Source organism: Typopeltis vanoorti, chromosome 3, assembly GCF_054136105.1.
Source record: "Typopeltis vanoorti isolate ZY-2024b chromosome 3, IOZ_Tvanoo_1.0, whole genome shotgun sequence".
NCBI lineage: Eukaryota > Metazoa > Arthropoda > Arachnida > Uropygi > Thelyphonidae > Typopeltis > Typopeltis vanoorti.
This window is the reverse complement of record NC_143551.1, coordinates 128,564,725-128,587,969: the sequence shown is the minus strand read 5'-3', so window position 1 is coordinate 128,587,969 and position 23,245 is coordinate 128,564,725. Positions and strand designations below refer to the sequence as shown.

General features: G+C 35.6%; 1 protein-coding gene across 1 annotated transcript in view; it reads right to left on the bottom strand.

The window, feature by feature from the left end:
• Window positions 1–23,245, bottom strand: part of PIG-O (phosphatidylinositol glycan anchor biosynthesis class O) — a 151,359-nt gene that overhangs the window by 2,516 nt on the left and 125,598 nt on the right. Inside the window, exon 6 of the mRNA XM_090415991.1 lies at window positions 22,698–23,002. Coding sequence (XP_090272117.1) covers window positions 22,698–23,002 — 305 coding nt within the window. The remainder of the gene's footprint in view (window positions 1–22,697; window positions 23,003–23,245) is intronic.

Sequence of the window (23,245 nt, the reverse complement as noted above, 5' to 3'; positions counted from 1 at the left end):
AATGTGAGAATTACAGAGGTATTTCTCTAATGAGTGTTCTTGGTAAGATTTATGGAAGTTCACTTCAGAAAAGGTTGAGAAAGATTGTGGAAGGGAAGCTTGGTGAAGAAAAACTGGATTCAGGCCAAATAGTGGCCTGACTCCAGTCCTAAATTTATATATGGATTAAGAGAGAAATTAGTCAAAAGACTAAATTAGCTGTATATAAGACAGTTTTCAAATCAATTTTAACTTATGGATCTGAGAACTGGGTTAGAAATAAAACACTTGACCAAAGACTAGAGACCACAGATATGAGAGTCCTGAGAAAGATTAGGGGCAAGAACAGATGGCATCAGTGGCAATACCATGTTAAAAATGAGGATATTAGGAAAGAACTTGACATTGTTAGCATCCAGGAATGTGTAAGCAGAGCTAATCTCAAGTGGTATGGTCAGTTAAATAGAATGGGAGAGGAGAGATTAGCAAAACAAGTGTTCTCTGCCACATTGGCAGGAAAAAGACACAGAGGAAGACCACGATATATAGGTGGATTAATACAAGAAGTGCCTTAAAAGATAGAAATATAAGATCTGATAATATTGGAGTCTTGACAGGTAACAAACTGATTTGGAGAAAAATTGTTGATAGGAAGTTAGTAATGATGTAAGTTTTTTTCATGTAGTACTATCATATCCTGTACATATCAAAAATTTGATGATGAGTAATGATGTTAGGGTGAAAGAACATAACTAAAAATGACAGGAACTATTATTACAGGAAATTCCTATTTGTCTTGTATGCAAGTTCAAGATTCTCAAACAGTGAGTTATGGGACAGCTTCTTTTCGCCATCAGCCCCACCCCCTACTGTCAAGTCTTCCTATAATAAATCCTTTAATGCTTTTCATTATAAAGGATTTATTACTAATACCTTCATTCCTGAAATGTAGACAATACACTTTCTAGCCTTTGCTTTTTTTTTTTTTTGTGAAAATCAGTAGACAACTAATCTCCAACTCTCATTACTTTTAAGAATGACTGTTTCCATGGCATGCCACACAACAGGTAGCATTATTCGTATGTACCTGTGTGTTTGTATGGTAAGTTTTACTGAATTGTGTGGAATTAAAAACCTGAGTTTCTTCTGGGAGAAAACCCTATTTGCCTACACCAAAGATCAACAAAGTCTGGAACTGGTTAAAAGTATCATCATGAAAATTACCACAGGACTACTTAGATCCCCCAATGTGGTAGAGCCGATGTAATTCTATCTTTGAAATCAAAGGTAAAACTTATTCCTAGTTGAAGGATCAGATAACTGGACTAAGGTTATTTGTGTGTGTTTTTAGAGACATAAAATGCATACCATCTTATTTGTGTCACTTCAAAATTTTGTGAAGATGGAAAAACTGTTAGGGAAGTATGCAAAATGAAACAGTTTACGTTAGTAAATTGTTCTTATAGAGAAAAAAAATGTTTTTCACACTCAATCATCAGGATGTCATTCACATATCGGTAGTACAGTTTGGAAATGGTAGCAGCATATTAGAATTTGAAGCTGTGTTTATGTTTTAAGATATTGTCAACAGAATTAGGGCATTAGATCAGATATGAACTTCCAAATACTAAAACCTATCAGCAGTGTGTAGAGGCTAACAGTACATGCCAATATCATCACTTTCAAAATATAGCAACGTTTTTTTCCCACTGCAGCTATTGCTGGCTTGGTTGGCTAAGTGTTAGTGTATCAACTCTCCAACCAACAGGCTGCAGGGTTTGAATCCTAATAAAGGTATGGATGTTTGCATGGAGGTCTGAAGTGGCTTGAAAAAGTTCCATGTTTGGTCTCCAGACTATGTAGAAATAAATAAAACCATCCTTAGTCCTTCCATAGTACTAATGTACTACAGATTTACAGAAAAATAAGTTTTTGAAGACAATTTTTGTAGTCTCTTCCAGCACTCAAAATCAGTGACAAAAAACTATGAGATTTAATTTTTTTAAGAAGAAACTTATACATTCATTAATCACGCATCAAAGAGGTTCCTCTCTTAAAGAATATGCAGTTAAACTTTTTAAGAACATTCACATAAAGAAATAAAAATGTTTTTAAGATCAGCTTATGTTATATAATTAAACACCCTAAGCTGTCACTTAGATATACCAATGTCTTACTTAATGTAAGTGAAATCACTTAATCTAAAATAATAAGACTCGTATACAGAAATATGACTTATGCATTACTTCAACCTTGGTATCACCTCTGGGTCTGGATCCCACTGATGAGACCTCAATAAAGATCAAAACTGGTCTGGGTAGTGACTCTTCCCATAATGCATAGCATTATACATGTCCATAAGTGTTGTAAGGATATGTGCTTTGCATTATGGGATAGTAAGGCAAGTGATGTGAAGTCATTAGCCGCTATAGACTAGTTGCCCAGTCCTGAAGTAATTTCAGATTACACTTGGATAAAGGATTAAACCAAGAATATAATTTCTTGGCATCTTTAATTTAAAATAAAAGAGTAAGATAGAGCAATATATAGAAAAAAGATAAACCTATATAATTTAAAATAAAAGAGTAAGATAGAGCAATATATAGAAAAAAGATAAACCTATATATGGTCTCCAAAACAAAATATATACAATACTTCAACAGGTTGCTTTCACACGGTGCAGTGGCAATGCGCATACTTCTTCGAAATAATTTATGCTTAACAAAACATTTTGATTTGATTATATACACAGTATGCCTGTTAAGTAATGAGATTGTTACTTTTATTCAAAGAGCTGTCCTGTAAAAAATCAAACATGTTTATAGTTTGACCACTAGAGTGTGTCATAATCGCAGATGCAACTGTCGAGTTGGGTGACACAGCAGTCTTTGTGTGGCAACCATTGAAGTAAGAGTGTGTGAGTAGGGAATGTCAGAAGTTGCGATGGAGCAAAGAGCTGTGATAAAATTTTGCTGTATATTAGGAAAAACTGCTACAGAAGTATACCAAGATCTAAAAAATGTTTATGGTGATGATCGTCTGAGCCATGTACAGGTGTTCTGCTTGTTTTCAACATTTAAAGAGGGAAGGGAGTCTCTGGAGGATGAACCATACTGTGGATGGCCAGTTTCTGCGCAGACAAACAAAAATGTGGTGAAATCTATGGAAATTGTTGCCCATGACAGGCAAATAACCACTAGGCTACTCTCTGTATAGCTTGGTGTCGGTACAGAAATGACCAGATTAATATTAGAAAGAGATTTGCACAAGAGGAAGATTTGTTCAAGGTTTATGCTGCAAATGTTGACACAGAAACAAAAAGAGAGAGAGAGAGCACCAGGTTGCATGTTATCAAAATTTCATCCATGCAGCTGATCAAGATCATGACGTGTTGCAAAGAATTATCACCAGTAATGAAAATTGGTGTTTTCATTTTTATTTGGAAATGAAACGCCAGAGCATGGAATGACTTCTCCCCAGCAGAAGAAAGTCAGGTTGCAAAAATCATGTGTCAAAAAGACAATGGTCATTGTTTTTTTTTTCGATGCTGCTGGAATTATCCACTGTAAATTTGTTCCTGAGGGCACCACAGTGAGCTGTCAGTGTTATTTAGGAGTATTGCAATGTCTGTACAGCGACCTATCAGGAAAGAACTGCTCCACAACAACAACAATTGGTTTCTTTTGCATGACAATGTGCCCACGCACTGTGCACTGACTGTGAATGAGTTTCTGGCTTCAAAGTCGATCTGTGATCGACCATCCCCACCCCATTCACCAGATTTAGCTCCTGCAGAATTTTTCTTCTTTCCAAAAATGAAGTGTGCCTTGAAAGGAGAGTGCTCAGTGACATTGAGAACATCCAACGTGGTGTGACCCAGAGACTGAAGATGTTCCTATTCAGGACTTCCACTGTGCCTTCGAACACCTGTACGACAAATGTAAATGTTGTTTGGAGGTGGAGGTAGATTTTGAATCTGTGTAATTGACAATTCCAAATACAGTTCTTTGTTTTCATACAGGGTGGCCCAAAATGTACCTACCAAGTTTAAATCCAATTTTCTCTGCAATTAACTGGTATAATTAGAAAAAAACTTGACCGACACATTATAGCCATCAAGCCATTTGTGTTTCGGTTGTGTTTTCTTTTCATTTTGCAGGGTATGAAACTGTCAGCCTACACTACTGAGTATCAGGTATTCATCATCAAAGAGTACATTTAATCATCAGAAAGCCCCAAAAAGGTCAGAAAAGCATTTCAGGTAAAGTCTGGTGTCAAAGTTGGACCAAACAGGTACACAATATCAAACCTCTTCAAGAAATTTCGCAATACTGGGTCAGTGTTAGACAATCACTCTAAAAGTGGCAGGCCTTCAACAGTAAGGACCGAAAGAAACATTGAAAAAGTTAGGGAAACATTTGAAAGAAGCCCGAAAAAGTCTACCAGGAGAGCGTCTCAGGTGTTAGGGATCAAACGTAGCAGTCTTCAATGAATTCTCAAGGAAGATCTTCATTTGTTTCCATATAAAATCCAGACTCAACAGCTGCTCACAGAGGTGAACACAGCAGCAAGATTGGACTTTGCTAATGCAATGATCAGAAGAATTGAGAACCAAGAAATAGACTAGTCTCATCCAGTTTTCAGATGAGGCACACTTTTGGCTTGATGGGTTCAGAAAATCTGCAAGTTATGGTTACTTCAAGTGTTCAGCCAAAACATGTTACTGTGCGGTGTGCCTTGTCAAAAGTTGGCATTTTTGGACCTGTTTTTACTGAGGGGACCATATCCGCACTGAGGTATCGAAATTTGCTTGAAAACAATTTCATTCCTTTCCGGTTGTGGCCTCATGGGTCTCACTTTTGCATGCATGATGGTATTCGTCCCCATTGCACAGAATCCATTTTCCAGCTTCTGAATGAACATTTTTGTGGGAATCACTGCTTTGGATTATCCAAAGCAGTACTGAAGTGGAACTGATTGGTCACCTTATTCACCAGACCTCAATCCTTTAGATTTTTTTTTTATTGGGTCATCTCAAAGTTTATCAGAACAATCCAAAGACTTTGGAGGAGCTAAAGTCATCTATCAAGCGTAAAATCTTGGCTATTCCAACAGATGTCCTCCAGAAGGTGGTGTACAATTTTGTGATACGACTGTGGAAGATCGTCGAGGTTGAAGGTAAACATATTGAACATGTTGTAATATAAATCGCATAAGATATAGCCCTTAATACACTTTGGATGAGATTTGTATGCTTCCTTGGTTCAGAAATAATATAGCATTAAATTTGGTAGGTACATTTTGGACCACCCTGTATAGTAACTGTTGTCTTATTACTTAATGGACACACCATGTATACATAAGTTCAGCTGATCCCAATGAAAGTATACTAGACAATGACATTTTCTAAATATCCTGATTTACAATGTGGCTGCCATCAGAATTTCTAACTGTACATTCTCTATCAAAATTTTCTTGAGTAATATCAGCACTGCTAACCAAAGGGATTTCTGTAGAAGTCCCTTGCTCCTTATTAATACTTCTCATCTATTATATTTTTAGCTCTTTGATAAAAAGTTTCTAATTCAGAATTTTATGACTAACAATCTCCTAATCTTTTATAATTGAATTACAACTTTTTCTACCACGATGGTCATTATTATATTGTTGACTTAAATTAACATTACCAACATTTCTATGTTTTTTATTAAAAGGATTAAATTTTGATTTTCTGGATTTAAATAAAAGACCTTCCTCTATGGATAATGCTTTAAATTTATGCCAGGAATAATAGCAGTTCATTTACGAAGATATCTTTTTTTCGATCTGTATGAGCAGACTAATAAATAAAATACAGACTACGATGCGCCTTCACATAAGATTAGATGGAGGAAAATACTGACACTGCATGGAAGTTAATAGTTCTACAAAGACTTTTTAGAATCAGCATCTGTGCTACAAAGCACTCCCCCACCCAACCTCAACAAGTATGGTTGCATTAATTTGCCAAAGTTCTGGAAGACTGTCATTTGGAGGTCATATGATAGCTCAACTTCTGCAGATTAACTTTTTTTGGTTTTCTAGCCAATATAAGGTGTCTGCTAGTCACCTTATATTGGCTAGAAAGTTATAACTGCGCTCTAAAGATGCTGGGTAGTAAGTTTAATAAATGTAATTTTTCCTTTCTTGGTGTTGTTTATACCTCGAAGCACTAGTATGAAGGACCACATCTAAAAAGAGCACAGAAATGTTTCTCTTTGATACCGGAATGAGTTGCAGGGTAGTAAGCTAATAAGGTCTGTGGAAGATATAGATCTCAATCTTTTATTCTTTCATGAGATAAATTGAGATAATCTGTTATTGACTTGTTAAGTGTTTCACAAAAGCCCTTTGCAGTAGATCATTGTAAAGATTTTCATTATGTTCAATAGCTTGCACACTTGCATCAACAATTCTGAGTTTTAAACATGTTTGCTTTCAAGGACTGCACATCAGACATGTTTGCCATGATTAACATCAATCACTTGACACTTGGATAGCTGACATAGCTTTGTTGATTTGTAAGTTATCCAAGAAGTTATACCAAAATGCCTTTAAGATTTAACTTCACATGTTGCTTAATTAAGCAACTTAAGGCATTATCTAGATATACCAATGCCTTACCTAATGCATGACTATGTGGGATCACTTAATTTAAACTAATAAGAGCAAGATACAGAAAAAAAGATAAAATTAAGTTCAGTCTCAGGATTGAATATAAACATGCAGTTGTTTGCAGATAATGCAAAATTGGAAAAAACTAGGAGTATAGCAGGTGTGACTTTACAAAGGGGCTTGAGTGGAGTTGCAATGTTTCGTTTCAGGGTAGTCAAGTTTTAAAATTTGGAAAACAAAGATATGATGCAGAATATACAAATAGTGGGGGATATCTTATAGAAGGCAGATAAGATGGGGGGGGGGATCTTTGGGTGATAATCGATAAGAACCAAAATTTAGGGGATACACTGCTAAAATTGTAAGAACAGTACAATTATAAAGCCTTGATCAGGCTTTATAATCACATATGATTACTTTGCAAAGATTTGTTCACCTGATTTTCAGGGGGTGTACTGGAAAAGATCCAGAGATGAATAACTAGGAAGGTGTCTGATCTCTGGAATATTCAGTATGAAGAAAGATTGGTAAAATGCCATTTGCAGAATCTAGTGGACAGGAAGAGGATGGTACCATGGATAGATTTTTTTTTATGTTTTATTAATTTTATATGTTTTGTATTATTTATTTTTTACCTAATCCAGAAACCCTGCTGTAGAGATCAATTATTTTTATAACCATTTCAGGCCTCCAATAAGCAGCGCAGTGGTCTTGCATTGGACAATGAAATTCATTTCTCGCCAAAAGACAATCATAAACATCCATGTTTTTGTACTTGCAGCCTCCTGGTTGGAGGAGCAGATAAGCTAACCACGGTTCAGTTAATCAGGTGGTTACCAAATTAGTTTTTTTTTTTTGGGGGGGGGGGGAACAAGAGGTCATCCCTGCATATAGTGGGTGTAAGTAGGAACTTTCTGTTTTTTTTTTTTTTTTGAACATAGCAGGTGATTTCAATGCATTACTTGCGTGAGTGTAGAAATGATGAATGCATTTAAGGTTTGATGAGGTGTGTGACAGTGAAACCTCCTATGATGAGTCTTTTCTCTACAGGTCTCATAATAATAATATATAAACAAAGTATATACAATAACAAAACTTTGCCATGGCCAGTCCCGAGGGTAGCAGGAGAAATCTGAGTGGGGAAAATACATCATCCCCATCTCAGGAAGTAAGGTAACCAAAACATCAGGTAACCTGAACTTCTCCCACAACAGTGAGCATAGGCACTGCAAAGAGGGACACCTCTACTATGCTGGAACTCTGTAGGCCAATCACTTCAAATTTGAATCGAAAATAATTAAAAGACTTCAAAGCAGACAACAGGTCTGCAAAACCTCAACACCATAAAGGTAGAAGAGGAGGATTAAGTAAGTATATACAATAATGTCAGCAAGATTCTTTCCCAAATTCAGTGGTAATGCACAGCCTCTTAGAGACAATTTATGCCTGCAAAACAAATAAGTGTATGTTCAAATCAAAATGTTAAAGTTCCCACTAACCAAACTCTTTTGACAAATAGATAAAAACAGTTTGAACTATTTGCATCAGTAACAGATCTTAAAAAACTCCTTTCATTTGCTAAGGACTTATATACAAAAATGAAGGGATGAAATAATTAAGCCAGGTTCCTGGTGCCCTGGACCAGTTTTGACACTATTTTATTTATTTTTTTGCAAGAAAAGTAACCTACATATTGGTGGTTCGTCACTATACACAAAATTTTGTTGTTCTCTTCTTTTTGATGCTAATCTTCCACACTGGTCATTATATTTAGATATCAATAGGTACCAGAAGCTGAAAATACTGCTAGTAACAGGAAAAGCTATAGAAATCCATTCTAAAGAGCATGGCAGTGATGTCCCCCCCCGTCACCAAGTTGAGAGAACAGGCCTTACAACGTTAGCATATACTCAACATAGGGTCATAATATAGGGAGAACAGGGAAATGAGTACATCCCTCACAGAAAATTTTGATTATGAGAGTCTTCAAAGAGAGTGGAGTTTTTTTGTTTTTTTTTATCACACTACATCTCAGACTAGAACCAGAGAAATCACTTAAGGATATAGGCCACTGAACTACAAATCAGAAAGCTCATTTTAGTGATGTTTAAAGCATAATGTATCTTTCAGCATAACAGCTTGAAAAATGCTGTCTCAAAAAAAAAATAAAATATCTACATAGTTCAGTTGCAATTGCTTTATAATGTATTTTTCTGAGGTTTGTTCTTTATATATGCATCTTGATAAAATAAATGCAGTGGAAATGCACAGACGTGTCTGCATGTTTTATCAAATTAGATCATGTTTGATTTGCAGCTCAAAGAAAAGTTATTAGCTCTTAATTAGACAATTCTTTCAGGGTTATATGACGATCAGCAATCATTATGAATAACCATGGAGACATACTACCATGTTTAAGAACTTACAAAAAAAAAAAAAAAAAAAAAATCAGCTAATGCCTTTTATTCCCTTACAGGGAATAGGCTAGGCCTTTTAATCCTATCCAGCTTTTGGATACTGAGTTGGCAGTTCAGTCTCAACCAGTAGCCTATCAGAAATAGCTGGCCCAAGACTATAACTAATTATAAGCAGCAACTGATGAAGAGATGGGCAAACAAGTACTGCCGTCTCTTGGTACCTAACCCTAACAGAATATGTTTTTGTATGAAATAATGTGGGTTCAACAGTTGATGGAATGAAAAACCCACGCCTGTGGCAGAGATTGACTGAATCACTTCTGGTTTTGCAGAGTGAGTAGGTTTTGGTGGGTACTATCTTGGGGATACAATGCAAAGCATAGCCAAGAGATTACCTAGGTTGAAGAAGTGAGGAAAGAACTCCAAGTTGCTGACCATCTACTCACTGATAAAGTATATCCAATTAGAAGAAGGTTTTCTGGTCATCCAAGGGCAGGGGGGGGGGGGATGTTTGGAAGCTATAAACTTACTTTAATTAAAATAAAACTTGACGTTTTGACTTTTAAGAAGAAAAGTGATTTGCTGGCACACGAACAGTACAAAGCACAGGCCAGAAGGGTAACTAGTGTGGTAAGAAAAGCTAAAGCAGATTATGAAAGTAAATTAGCAATGCAAGCTAAAATGAATCCCAAACAGTTCTTTCGATATGCTGCAGGTAAAAGAAAAAATGTATACAGCAAAATGATTCCAAGGAATGCCAATGGCAAGGAGGTAACTGAATCAGATGAACTAGTAGAATTACTAAGTGAACACTTTGCAAGAGTATATCACCCAGGCTGTGATATTGCAGGAATGAGAGAATGAATGGCTGATACAGGAATTGAAGTGAATGAAATGGAGGTGAATATTATATTACAGACCCTTAATGTAAATACATCTGTGGGATTGGATGGTATACCAGCTCGAGTCTTAAGTGAAGCGGCAAAGGAGTTGTCAGTTCACTTGACCATATTGTTTAATTTAAGTCTCAGCTTGGGTTGGTCCCGAGGGGGGGGACAGAAAGAGGGGAAAATAATTCCATTACATTTCCAAGACTGCTGTTGCAATCAGCATATCAGGAATCATTGTCAAGATTTTGAAGATATTAGTCAAGAGCAAAATAGAGGAATGGATAGATGAAAATGGGATATTGTATGGAGGACAGCATGGTTTTGTGAAGGATAGATCATGCCTCAGTAACTTGCTCACGTTTTATAAGACAGTGATGGCTGAACTGAATAAGGATAATGGATTTACAGTGATACTGCTGGACTTTGCTAAGGCCTTTGACAGGATACCACATGGAATTCTAATCAGTAAACTGCAGCACATGGGGATGGATATAGGGTTGGTGAGATGGATAAGAGGATGGTTGAAGGAGAGATATCAGAGAGTAGTTTATTCAGGAATGGAGTTCAAAAGAAGGCTGTTACCAGTGGTGTGCTGCAGGGTTCTGTTCTTGGACCACTGCTATTTAATTCGTTCAATAATGATATGGGAAAGGATCTGAGAGGAAGTGTTCATTTATTTGCTGATGATGCAAAGTTGGGTAAAGCAATAGTGAATGCACATGATGTCAAAATTTTGCAGGATGATTTGGATAGATTGGCAGTCTGGGCTAATGAGAATGGATGTCAGTTTAATGTAGCAAAGTGTAAGGTTATGCATTTTGGGGTGAAAAAATTAGCAGCAGTATATCACACTGGTGGAACTGTACTCCAGGAGGCTGATGAAGCAAGAGATTTGGGTGTGTTGGTGGATAGGGAGTTAAAGTTTAGGGGGGCACATTGCAAAAGTGGCTATATAGGGATTGTACGTCCAGTTTCACCAATCCCTATACATAAAACAGAACACAAAAGACACATTAAATATAATAATTTTGGTGAAGCAGGCCTCTCAGATCACGCTCTCAACACCCTACACCAAACTGATTGGAAACGTACCTGCTCTTGGCATCATACAAAAACCTGGTATGAAAGAAAATTTAAAGAAGCCTGTGAAATTCTGATTAACCACCCTAATCTCAACAATAATGGTGGCATAAAAATTCCAAGAATTTGGATGGCACATATTCAGCCTACTTAATATCTAGCATACTTTAGGATTTTAAGAAATTTTCAGCTTTTATTGGAAACTATTCCATACCAATTGGTTGAAATTTATATGTATAATCACATCGTTTATATATATATATATATATATATATATATATATGTTAGAAATACCAAGCAATTTTAAACCTGGTTTTACTCCATTTCCCAAGTAAGCAAACAGACAAATAAGTCAAGTTTGCACCTGCAAGTGATCTGTTTGCTTACTTGGGAAATGGAGTAAAACCAGGTTTAAAATTGCTTGGTATTTCTAACATTTATTATACCCAAGGTAAAATACCGTCTACATATACATATATATATATATTAGGGTTACCAAGTAATTTTATAAACTTGGTTATTTTACTCCTAATCCCAAGTAAGCAAACAGTTAAGTTTGCACCTGAACGTAGTTCAAGTCTAAAGGTGGTGCAACACCAGGGCAACTCATTGTAAAGGTGGGTAAAGCTCTGATCACTATTCTTAGTATTTTCCATAATGTAAAGCACATCTCATTAAGAGATGTATAATGCAATACATTATTGGTGGGGTCACTACCCAGACCGGTTTCAACCTTTTTTTCAGCTACTCACTGAGGAGACCTCAAAAAAAAAAAGGTTGAAACCGGTCTGGGTAGTGCGGTATACATAATGTATTGCGGTATACATCTCTTAGTGAGATGTGCTTTACATTATGGAAAATACTAAGAATAGTGATCAGAGCTTTACCCACCTTTACAATGAGTTGCCCTGGTGTTGCACCACCTTTAGACTTGAACTACGTTCAGGCGCAAACTTAACTGTTTGCTTACTTGGGATTAGGAGTAAAATAACCAAGTTTATAAAATTACTTGGTAACCCTAATATATGTAGGCTGTTCAATAAGTAATAAGACTATATTTATTCAGAAAACAGATTACCTTTAATCATCATCATTTACATGGTCTTTTTTGAAGTGACTACTGTGAGATGCGATGCATTTGTCCCAACGTCCACTTCTTAAACACATGTGAGAGTCCGTTTTTTGAGAGTTCTTTCGAAACCGCCTCCGCAGCTTTTACACATGCTTTGTTGCTTTTGAAATGGCGGCCTCTTAGTGGTTTCTTGAGCTGAGGATACAGCCAGAAATCACACAGTGTGAGATCAAGACTGTATGGAGGGTGTGGTAGGATATCTGTGTTGTTCTTTTGCAAAATGTCCACTACACAACCAGCAATATGTGGCCTTGCATTATTGTGGTCAATAAGAAGCCATTCTTCAGCAATGGACGCTTCCTTTTGACGTGCTTGATGATAATCGCTGCTGTGTTGATCATTGTCTCTGTGATGGACGTTGAAGGTCTTCCTTCACATTCAAGATCTTCCACATTTTGCCTTCCTTCCTTAAAAGTTTTATGCCAGCGAAAAACACTTGCCCTCAACATTGTTTCATCGTGGAAAGCTTCGCGTATCATGTTAAAAGTGTCCGATGCTGATTTATGCAAACGCACACAAAATTTAATCACATAACGCTGTTCCAAGGACACTTCCATTTCGAAGACTGGTCGCACCTCGTGGCGCACCGATGAGCACTTGCGTTTAGTCACGTGACACTCTGGCACATCAGCCCATATACGCCATCTATCAACCTCTTTTGTTAATACATACAGCAACATTTCTTTCTTCCACAGAAATTAATATTCTGATGAGTGGTTTCGCCACAGTAAAATTAGTCTTATTACTTATTGAACAGCCCACGTACATTATTCCCAAGTTAAAAAAACTTATTTATATATATATATATATATATATATAGTAAAACCCCGTTTTTATGTTCCTGCAATTTATGTTTTCCTGCCATTTACGTCATTTTCTGTTGGTCCTGTCTTAAAGCCTATTCTCACGATGTATTGTTTTCCCGCATTAACAACTTGATGTGGACGTTATTTCCCATGATTTACGTTTTTTTTCTTGGTGGCAATACCGATTTTCGAATCGATTTCAGCGGAAATCTACACATTTCTGTTCTCAGGTGGCATTGCTTTCGGCTGTAGTTTTCCTGCCAATAACAACTTGACGTGGACGTTATTTTCCGTGATTTGCGTTTTTTTTTCTCAGTGGCAATACCGATTTTCGAATCGATTTCAGCGGAAATCTGTGCATTTCTGTTCTCAGGTGGTGTTGCTTTCGGCTGTAGTTTCGTTTCCGCCATCACGGTGACTTGCGCGCATGCAGCAGTACTGTAGTGATGAGCAATACCGTGATTTTTCAATCACAGTACGAATTGATATTGCAGAATTTCTGCAATGTAATTTAGCGTGTGAAAGTTGCTTTCAAGTTGCGGTGGTGGATTATCCATGTTAGTAACATGGAGAAAAAAGACAGAAAATGTATTTCGGTAGAAGAAAAGATGGCAATTCTGCAACGTGTAAATTGGCATGCCGGAACACGTGTGCATTTAGCATAAGATCTTGGACTCTCCGTGTCCACTTTGAACACGATAGTAAAAAAACAGGTCAAGCATTGAACTCAATGCAAAGCAATCTGGCGCTAAGTCAGAAAAAAAAAACGAAAAGCAAAAACAATCAACAATTAAAGATTTTTTTAAGTAGATAAATGTAAGTACATTGTAAATTCATTTATTTTCGGTTATTAAATTTTGTAATCTAGTATGTAGACTGACATACTAGCAGTAAGTCATCTTTTAGCCTTTTTTTAATGTTTTTTTACATTTCCTGCTATTTGCACTTTTTTCCATCAGTACCCTGAAAAGTGTAAAAAAGGGATTTCACTGTATATATATATATATATATATATATATATATAAACATGTTGCTCTCCAGCCCAATTTAATTTTATAACTGAATAGATAATAATATTTTTATTATCTCCCCACCAGAGGTCAGGCCAATAATTGCTGTAACGGTTGGTCAGTAACTTTAGCAAAACCATGTAGATTGTAGTGCAGCTTCTTTTTCTGTACAGGTAACCCTCACATAACGTGGTACTTATACAACGCAGTTTCGATATAACACGGTCTACAAATTGTAGTATCCCTTGTTCAACACGGTCTACAATTTCTAGGAACCCTTTATTTTTTTTTTCATATATTTTTCACCGCAGGCCTTAAAAATCAAATTTTATCTTTGTTAAATTTGTGTCTGCCTGTATCGCTCAAGTAGTTAAAAGTATTGAATTTAGTTTTATTGTATCCCTGAATAAAGTACTGTACAGACGCTTTTGCAGTCTGTGTCATTCTCAAATAGCAATTAGAGACAGATGGAATAAAAACGGCGCTAACCAATAAATCACATGTCCCTTCTCACAGAAACTATGCTGTATAGACTTAAGCAAAACCATATGTTGCACTGAAACACAGTACCTAACTAAAAACTATTCTCCAATTTTTCAATTATGAAATAAGTGTTTTTTTATTGCATTTGAAATTCTTGATGTCATTATGACAGATCACAAAGGCTAACTTAAAATAAAATTCTACCAAGAATTGAAACATGGCATATAATGAATGTATGAGTTCACCTGCCACCTCAAGCACAAACAAGAAGTCATAAAATTCAAACAAAAGTTGAAACATTTGTGTGTGTTTTGCCACAAAAACGTTTCAACCCGTCTGAATGATATATGACACCCTGTTGTGAATGTGTTAAAACTAATAGTGAATGTTGTTATGACAGTTTCAGATATTATGGAATTCGATTGAAGAGAATTAGCATTTCAATTTAACACTTGCGGTTGTCTTTGGGTCGTGCAATCTTTTGTTAATACCGCACCAATCATATGCACGTCTTTATAGCTGCTCTCTGGTGTAAAACAAAATTCAGTTTGTACGTATTGTAATAATTAAAAAAACAGTGGAATAATTTATAAGCGTATAAAAGAATATCATCTGTAAATCGTTGACATGCCAGCAAAATTCTCAGATGTGCCACCTTTGGCACAAGATGCCATAGCTTCGCCATCTAGGGTTTTCTGTATAAAGTGTTTATTGTTAAAAATTGTATTCATTTTCTACCAGGAAAGCGCATTAAAATTCATAAGTGTGTTATTCTCAAGCTGAGCAGTATATTTTCTGGTGAGTTACATACATATGTAATGCTTTTTTTATGTAAAAGTTTATTTTTATTGTAATGGCCACTAAAACTGCAACAAAAGGGAAAAAACCAACATTGAAGAGGAAATTCATTTCTCTCGAAGAAAAAATCAAAATCTTGGATCGGTTGAAAATTGGAGAAAAACCAGGAGTTGTTGCAAGGACTCTGAATTTAAATGAATCAACAATTCAAACAATCAAACAAAATGAACATAAAATCCGAGAAAGTGTTATTGCTGAGTGAACGGTAAGTGCAAAATGCGTTGCTCGTGTTTGCAATATTCTAATAGAAAAAAATGGAGAAATCTCTAATGATTTGGATAGAAGATTGCACTCAAAAAAAAATTCCTGTGGATGGGCACCTTATTATGCAAAAAGCTCTCAAAGTTTGTAAACATTTAAAAGAACTTGATCAAGATTCTTCAGAAGAAATCTCTCAGCATGGATTTTGTGCCAGTAAGGGGTGGTTCTAAAACTTTAAAAAACAGTTTTCTTTGTATAATCTTAAAATCTAGGGAGCATCAGCAGACATTGAAGCTGCCCGGAAATACCCAGTAGAACTCTTAAAAATCATTAAAGAAGGTGGTTATAGTGCAGACCAGGTGTTCAATGCGGATGAATCTGGGTTATATTGGAAAAAAATGCCAAAATGCACCTATCTTTTGAAAAATGAAAGATCAGCTCCTGGATTCAAAGTTTCCAAAGATAGAATTACTCTACTGTTTTGTAGTAATGCATCAGGTGATTACATGGGAAAACCAATGTTTATTAACCGATCAGCAAATCCCCGTGTGATGAAAGGGCTTGACAAGTCCACCCTACCAGTTTATTGGCAGGCCAACAAAAAGGCATGGGTTACAGCTAGCATTTTTGAAAATTGGTTTTTCAAGTGGTTTGTACCCGATGTAGTAAGTTACACAAAGAAAAAGAATATGGACTTCAAAATTGTACTAATTTTAGATAACGTACCAGGCCACCAAACAAATAGCCATCAGAATATTAAAATAACCTTTTTGCTGCCTAATACTACCTCACTTATTCAACCACTCAACCAAGGAATAATATCAACATTTAAGTCATATTATATTGGGCGAACATTCCAATTAATTTTGGAAAAAATGGAATCTAATCCAAACACGACACTGCCTCAAGCGTGGAAAGAGTTTTCAATATCGAATTGTGTGAAAATTATTTCTCTGTCCATTAAGGAATTACAACCCTCTACGCTGAATGCTTGTTGGGAAAATATATGGCATAAAGCCGTTCTGGAACAAAATTTCGTACCTTCAGTGGATGCCAAGCTATGTCGTCTAATAAGCGTCACACATTTTTGGTGGAGAGGGCTTTTGCAATATGGTTGAAAACGAAATTAGTGAATTAATTGATGCAGAAACAGATTTAAATGAGGAGGAACTGGTACAATTAATAGATTGCATCAAACCAAATGGCGAGGAAAGTTCTGCTGAAGATTCTGATTGTGATGAATCCATTAAAGAATTCAGTTTAAAGAAATTAGAAGGACTGGACTTGGCAAGAAAGTTAGGAAGTTATTTTAGATAATGATCCCTCAATGGAGCGCTCGGGAAAATTCACGAGAAAATTGGATATTTGTTTAGCGCCATATTATGAACTTAATAAAATGCAGCATAGTGGAAAGCAAAGTCTTATTACTGACTTCTTGATGACTAAACCAGCCGAAGTATGCAATGAGAATTATACAAATGATGTCCAAGAGATTTCAAGTGGTGACGACCTCCGGCCACTTAAAGAACATCTACGAAATGTTATTTCTGAAGACAGTGATGACGATTAAAATATAGGCTTTATTTTATTGTGTCTAAAACATTTATGCATTACGTGCAATGAAAGTTATGTTCAATTGTAATTTTTATAATTTTATACTACGTATTTGTCTCATAGTTTATGTTTTCTTAACTTACATGAATTACCTGAATTAAATAAAAATATTGTTTTTGTTGGATATGTCATTGTTGTTTATATAATTAAAAAAAAAAACGATTTCAGAACCTAACCCTACTTTTCTATGTGATTTAAGTCTCGCATAAGTCGATTTATATAACGCGGCATTTCTATGGAACCTAACATCCGCATTATACAAGTATGTATGTGTGTGTGTGTGTGTGTGTGTGTATGCTCCAGATGATGTCCTTGATATGACGGTCGAAACATCGAGTGTTCATTTTGGTTTATATTAAACTAAAGTTTTGCTCTAACACAGTAGTTGTCTCTATAATTTTCAATAATGTATTCTGATCACCATGTAAGCATGAAAGAAAGGACACTATATATAAACAGATACAGAGTACAACCATGAGCTCTCCACTCTCTCTCTCTCTCTTTTCCTCTAGCTAACTTTTTGAGCAGGATAAAATTGAATTTCATATTGAAAAGAATAACATGTAAGAAAGTTTTAAAGCAAATAAAAGTAGAGCAGCTCACAGATGTGAACTGTAGACTAAAATAAACAAAGATTATTGAAGAAAAAATGAAAGAGTTTGAAAACAAGAATCAAACGTTGGAGATTCAGTGGCAGGCCTTGAAGAAAGCCCTGATTGATTCAGCTAGAGAGGCATGTGGTGAAGTTGTCTGCAAGGATAAAAAAATTAGAACTCAATGGTGGACACAGGAAGTTATACAGGCAGTGAAGAAAAAGAAATAAGCATATCAAAAATTCCTAGCAAATAAGTCAGCTTGTGCTCTTAGAGAATACAAAGACAAATGCAAGAATGCTAAACACTGTGTAAAACTAGATAAAAAGTCATGGGAGGACTTTGGCAAGAATATAGAAAATAAATATCAAGAAGGTGGCAAAATGTTTTGGAGGTTGTTGAAGAAGCTTAGGAATGGAGGAAAGAGTGTTGTAAAAGGAATTAGAGATGATAAAGGTGACATGAAAACGGAAGAAAAAGATATCCTTGACGTATGGAGTAATTACTTTGAAAAACTGCTAAATAAAACAAGCAGTGATGACAGCACAATGGTAAAAAACACTGACCAGGCATGCAGTCAGGAATACATATCCATACTTGAAGTAGAAAAAGCCATCAAAGGCTTAAAATGTGGAAATGCAGCAGGAGTAGATGATATTCGACCAGAAATGCTGAAGTATGGTGGTATAAGAGTCTTACAGTGGCTGCACTGCATAGTTCAGAAAGCCTGGACACAGGGACGAATTCCCAATGATTGGAGTAGAGCTCTCATAGTACCCATATATAAAAAGGGAAATCAAAATGAATGTGAGAATTACAGAGGCATTTCCCTACTGAGTGTTCCTGGCAAGACCTATGCAGGTATATTTGAGAAACAGTTGAGAAGAATTGTGGAAGAAAAGCTGGATTCAGGCCAAATAGAGGCTGTCAGGATCAGATTGTCACTTTACGACAAATAGTCGAGAAAGCTTGGGAATATAACAAAGATCTGTATTTAAGTTTTGTCGATTTGGAAAAGGCATATGACAAGGTGCCAAGAGAGAAACTATTCAATATGCTACAGTTATATGGTATCAATGGGGCATTATATCAAGCAATACTTAGTCTTTATTTGAGTTGTAAATCAGCAGTTAGAATTGAAGGAAGTACATTATCCCCTCTGTTATTCATTATCTATATGGATCACATTATGAAGGAAAGTGGTATTAAACCTGATATCAAAATTGGAGATGTTAATATGTCAGCTCTTTGCTTTATGTAGATGATGTTATACTTCTAAATAAATCTGCTACAAGTCTGCAGATTCTCTCACTAAATTGAATAACTGTTGTAATAGATATGGTATGAAGGTCAGCAATAAAAAGACAAAGACAATGAAAATAGGCAGAATCATTGAAAATGTCAACTGTGTTGTGAATGGAGAACCTGTGGAACGAGTAAAACATTTCAGCTACTTAGGCACAAATTTTAGTGAAGATGGTAAATTAAATATAGAAATAGACAACAGAATCAGCAAAGCTGGTATGGTGGGAAGTCAATTGAATAAATTCATATGGAATAAGAGAGAAATTAGTCGGAACACTAAATTAGCTATATACAAGATAGTGTTCAAACCAGTTTTAACTTATGGATCTGAGAGCTGGGTCAGAAGTAAAACACTTGACCAAAGACTAGAGACCGCAGATATGAGAGTCCTGAGAAAGATTATAGGCGTGAACAGATGGCATCAATGGCAATATTGTATTAAAAATGAGGATATTAGGAAAGAACTTGACATTGTCAGCATCCAGGAATGCATTAGCAGAGCTAATCTCAGGTGATATGGTCACTTAAACAGAATGGGCAAAGAAAGATTAGCAAAACAAGTGTTCTCTGCCAGGTTGGCAGGAAAACGACCCAGAGGAAGACCAAGATATAGGTGGATTGATACGGTACAAAGTGCCTTAGACGATAGAAATATAAGATCTGATAATGTTGGAGTCTTGACAAGTAACAGACTGATTTGGAGGAAAATTGTAGATAGGAAGTTAGTAATGATGTAATTTTTTTCAAGTAATACTATCATATCCTGTACACCCCTTGAGGGTACATTGCAGGAATTTGATGATGCTCTTGCCATTCTCAAAAACCCATCTTTGCACTTTTGTTGTCCTTACTGAGTCATTCTCCTTGTCTGCTCTTTATACTCTTCATGCAACTGATTATTACCATTATTCATCTTGTGCTGCCTCCAAAGTGCCTTCTTCCAGATTTAATGCTTAATCCCTTCGTTCACCCATTCTACACATAATTTATTCAGCCTTTTGACCTTCGGAATAGATTTACACATTGATGCTGTTTTATATATATATATATTTTATCAGTTCCCAAGCAGCATTCATTTCTTTACTGCTCGACTCCTCATTCCATGCTATAGCTCCAAGGTGTCTCCTAAGTTTGTCATAATCACCAGCCTTATGCATCCACATATGAGGAGGGGTGGCTGGAAAGTTCTGATAAAACCTATAAACACTATATCAGAATATGCATAAACAAGAGAAATGCATTTGGTAGCAAATTCCTTATGTACCAAAGAAAGGAAGGTAAAAATGGCAAAATACTCAAAAGGCAAAAATGAAGAACTCTCAGTGGGGAAGAACTACTTCGAAAAACCACTAAATAATTCATCAGTGAACTTCATTACAGATGCTGTGTCAGAAATAATAATCCAAAAGGGACTTCCCATTATATGTAAGAAATTGAAGTTGCCCTAAAAACTCAAAAGAATGAGAAAACACCTGGATTACATAACTGCAAAGGCTATTAAAACATGGAGGAAAGGAGCTTTAGACAAGTACTAAATATTTGCAATACAGTTCTAGCTCTATTCATTATTTCTCCATCATCACAATGGAGAGAAGACCTAATAATACCAATACCCAAAAAAGGTAATCTAAACCACCTAGAAAATTACAGAGGAATCATAATATTTCCCACCACATTAAAATTTATGGTAGAATGCTTTTAAACACAATTGAAATATAATTTATATAAATACAAGAAAGCCAGCAAAGATCTCAAATAGTAACAATTCAGAAAGTTCAACGGAGGTAGTTGGGGACACCAACTTAGGCACCCTCACTTATTTTCAGGGGCGAATTCTGCATGCTCATTAAACAAGCTCATTAATTGAGAAAGAAGTAATATTTATTTGTTAATAAATGCATGCATTATATGTATTCCATTTAGGCTTTTATTTATATAGAAAGAATACTTTTTAAGCTTGCACAGCAATAATTGAGCTTTGCGTTGTGTATCGCAGGCCAATGCTTGCTCGGTTGTAGGAGCTTCCAGGTCCTCGCAGCAGCACTGTGATTTCATGTGTGTGCATAACCATTTCACATCGTCTCACTTTGTTGCTTAAACACAGGCCATACAGTGAAAGTAGCTCTAGCCAGTCAGCTTCAGCCAGCCTTTACAAGTTGAATTGGATTATTTAAACGGTATTGATGTGAACACAGATTGATAAGAAAATAACTATTTATTAACTTAAAAGCTAATATTTCACTGGTATTATATCCAGCATCTTCAGAGCACACAAACAAAGTTTGTTACAAATGCGAGAGAACCACAATTCAGTGTAACAGTGGGGCTAGTATAAGTAATTGCAGCATGCAACACAAGACTAAAGTCCTAATATGGCGCCATCTAAGTTAAAAAAAAAAAAAAAAAAAAAAGTTTATACTATCTACAATAGGGCATAAAGGTGTACCTTGTTTGTGGATTTTTGGAGCCCCATATATTCTGGGTGTTTTAACGTGAAAGGGTTTGAGTTTGTTGACTTTCTTTTGTCCAGGAAGTGGCTTTGTTCAATTACTTGCACACCTTATTCTTTTGTGAATTGGTGAGATCTGGATTTATGATTGGATATGTTGACCGGTCTTGGAGAAGTGTGTGCATTTTGCTTTCATATTCTGTTGTATCCATTACTACAGTTGCGTTTCCTTTGTCTGATTTGGTTATTGTAATGTGGTTATTATTGTGTAGCTCTTTTAGAGCCATTATTTCTTTATGTGGGATATTATGTTTGGGAGGCTTAGAATGGATTAGGATATTGGCCACGTCTAACCTAATATTATTGGCTATTGCTGGAGGCAGGTCATATTGGATTGGACCAAGACAGGTCAACATATCAAATCATAGATCGAGATCAGTCTACAGACTCCCTGGAGGTGTTAAATAAGAATAATAATATTTGCAGCATTTTACTTGTAGATTTATTATGACAAGAAACAAAATCTCTGCATGTTTCACTCTAAATAATTAACAGCTTATCAGAAGATAAACTTAGAGAATGTACAAAAAAATCTGAATACTTCTCACAACAATTGTTTCTGAAACATAATAGTAATAAAAATGCAGATCAGTTACATTTGATACATAAAGTGATGCACTGGTCTTTAAATGGTTAATGACATAACAAGATCTAAAAAATGACATTTTTAAGTCTCTTCTCTCGTATGTCTTTTTAACTTAAAACAGATCTCAATAATGCCAGTAGCCATTTAAAGACCTTGCCCAATAATGAATGGATCGCATTTCATGTATCAAATGATGATACATGTATCATATGACTGACCTGCATTTTTATTAATATTATATGTTTCAAAAACAATTGGTGGAAATGTGAAGCATTCCGATATTTTTCATGTTTTCTAATATGGTTATACTCATGACAAAGCTGCTGGTTATTTAAGGTGAAACATATAGAAGTTTTGATTTTTACCATAATATATCTACACAAATATAGTCATGTTTAAAAATTACTGCTTTTGTATATTGATGGCATGTTGCCCCTAGCATGCACTTGCTTCAATGTTGCCTAGAACCTGCCTGATTATACAATAGCTTATGATTTCAAGTATAATGAATATATATATTTAAAGAAATAATAATAATAATAAAAAAAAAAGATAGCATAAAGGAATTCCTTTTACTCACTTTGATTCCATGGAATGTTATGTACCTTAATACAAGCTGCAAGAAACTATCACGTGAGTGATGAGAATGAAGACCTTGGCTGCATATATGTAGAAGAGGCAAACTAATGCCAAAAAACAAATGGGATGAAAAAGTGTTCAATACTATCAAGATTCCTGGGAGCAAATAGCTAGAAAAGTGTCCTTGTGTGACTATAAAGGCAGCTTGCCAATGAATGGCAGAAAACACAGGTTGATGACCTGTGGCATAAAACCAATGGCTTGACAGCATACCCCAGGTAACAGCTGCTAACCATGAAGATTTTTCTAAAAAGAAAAAAAAAAATTATTAAACAAGAAGTACAGATTATTAACATTTGAAATATACAAAAGAATGTATTATTTATGTTATAAGATTAAAATAGATAAGCAGAATAAATGAGATGGATACTGAAACAGATGAGAGGATTAAACATAGATATCTTTGATTTAAAGGACTAACTGGAGGATGAGAGATGTCCATGAAACTGAAAAGTCCACTAAATCAGAATAAAATATATCACTATATGA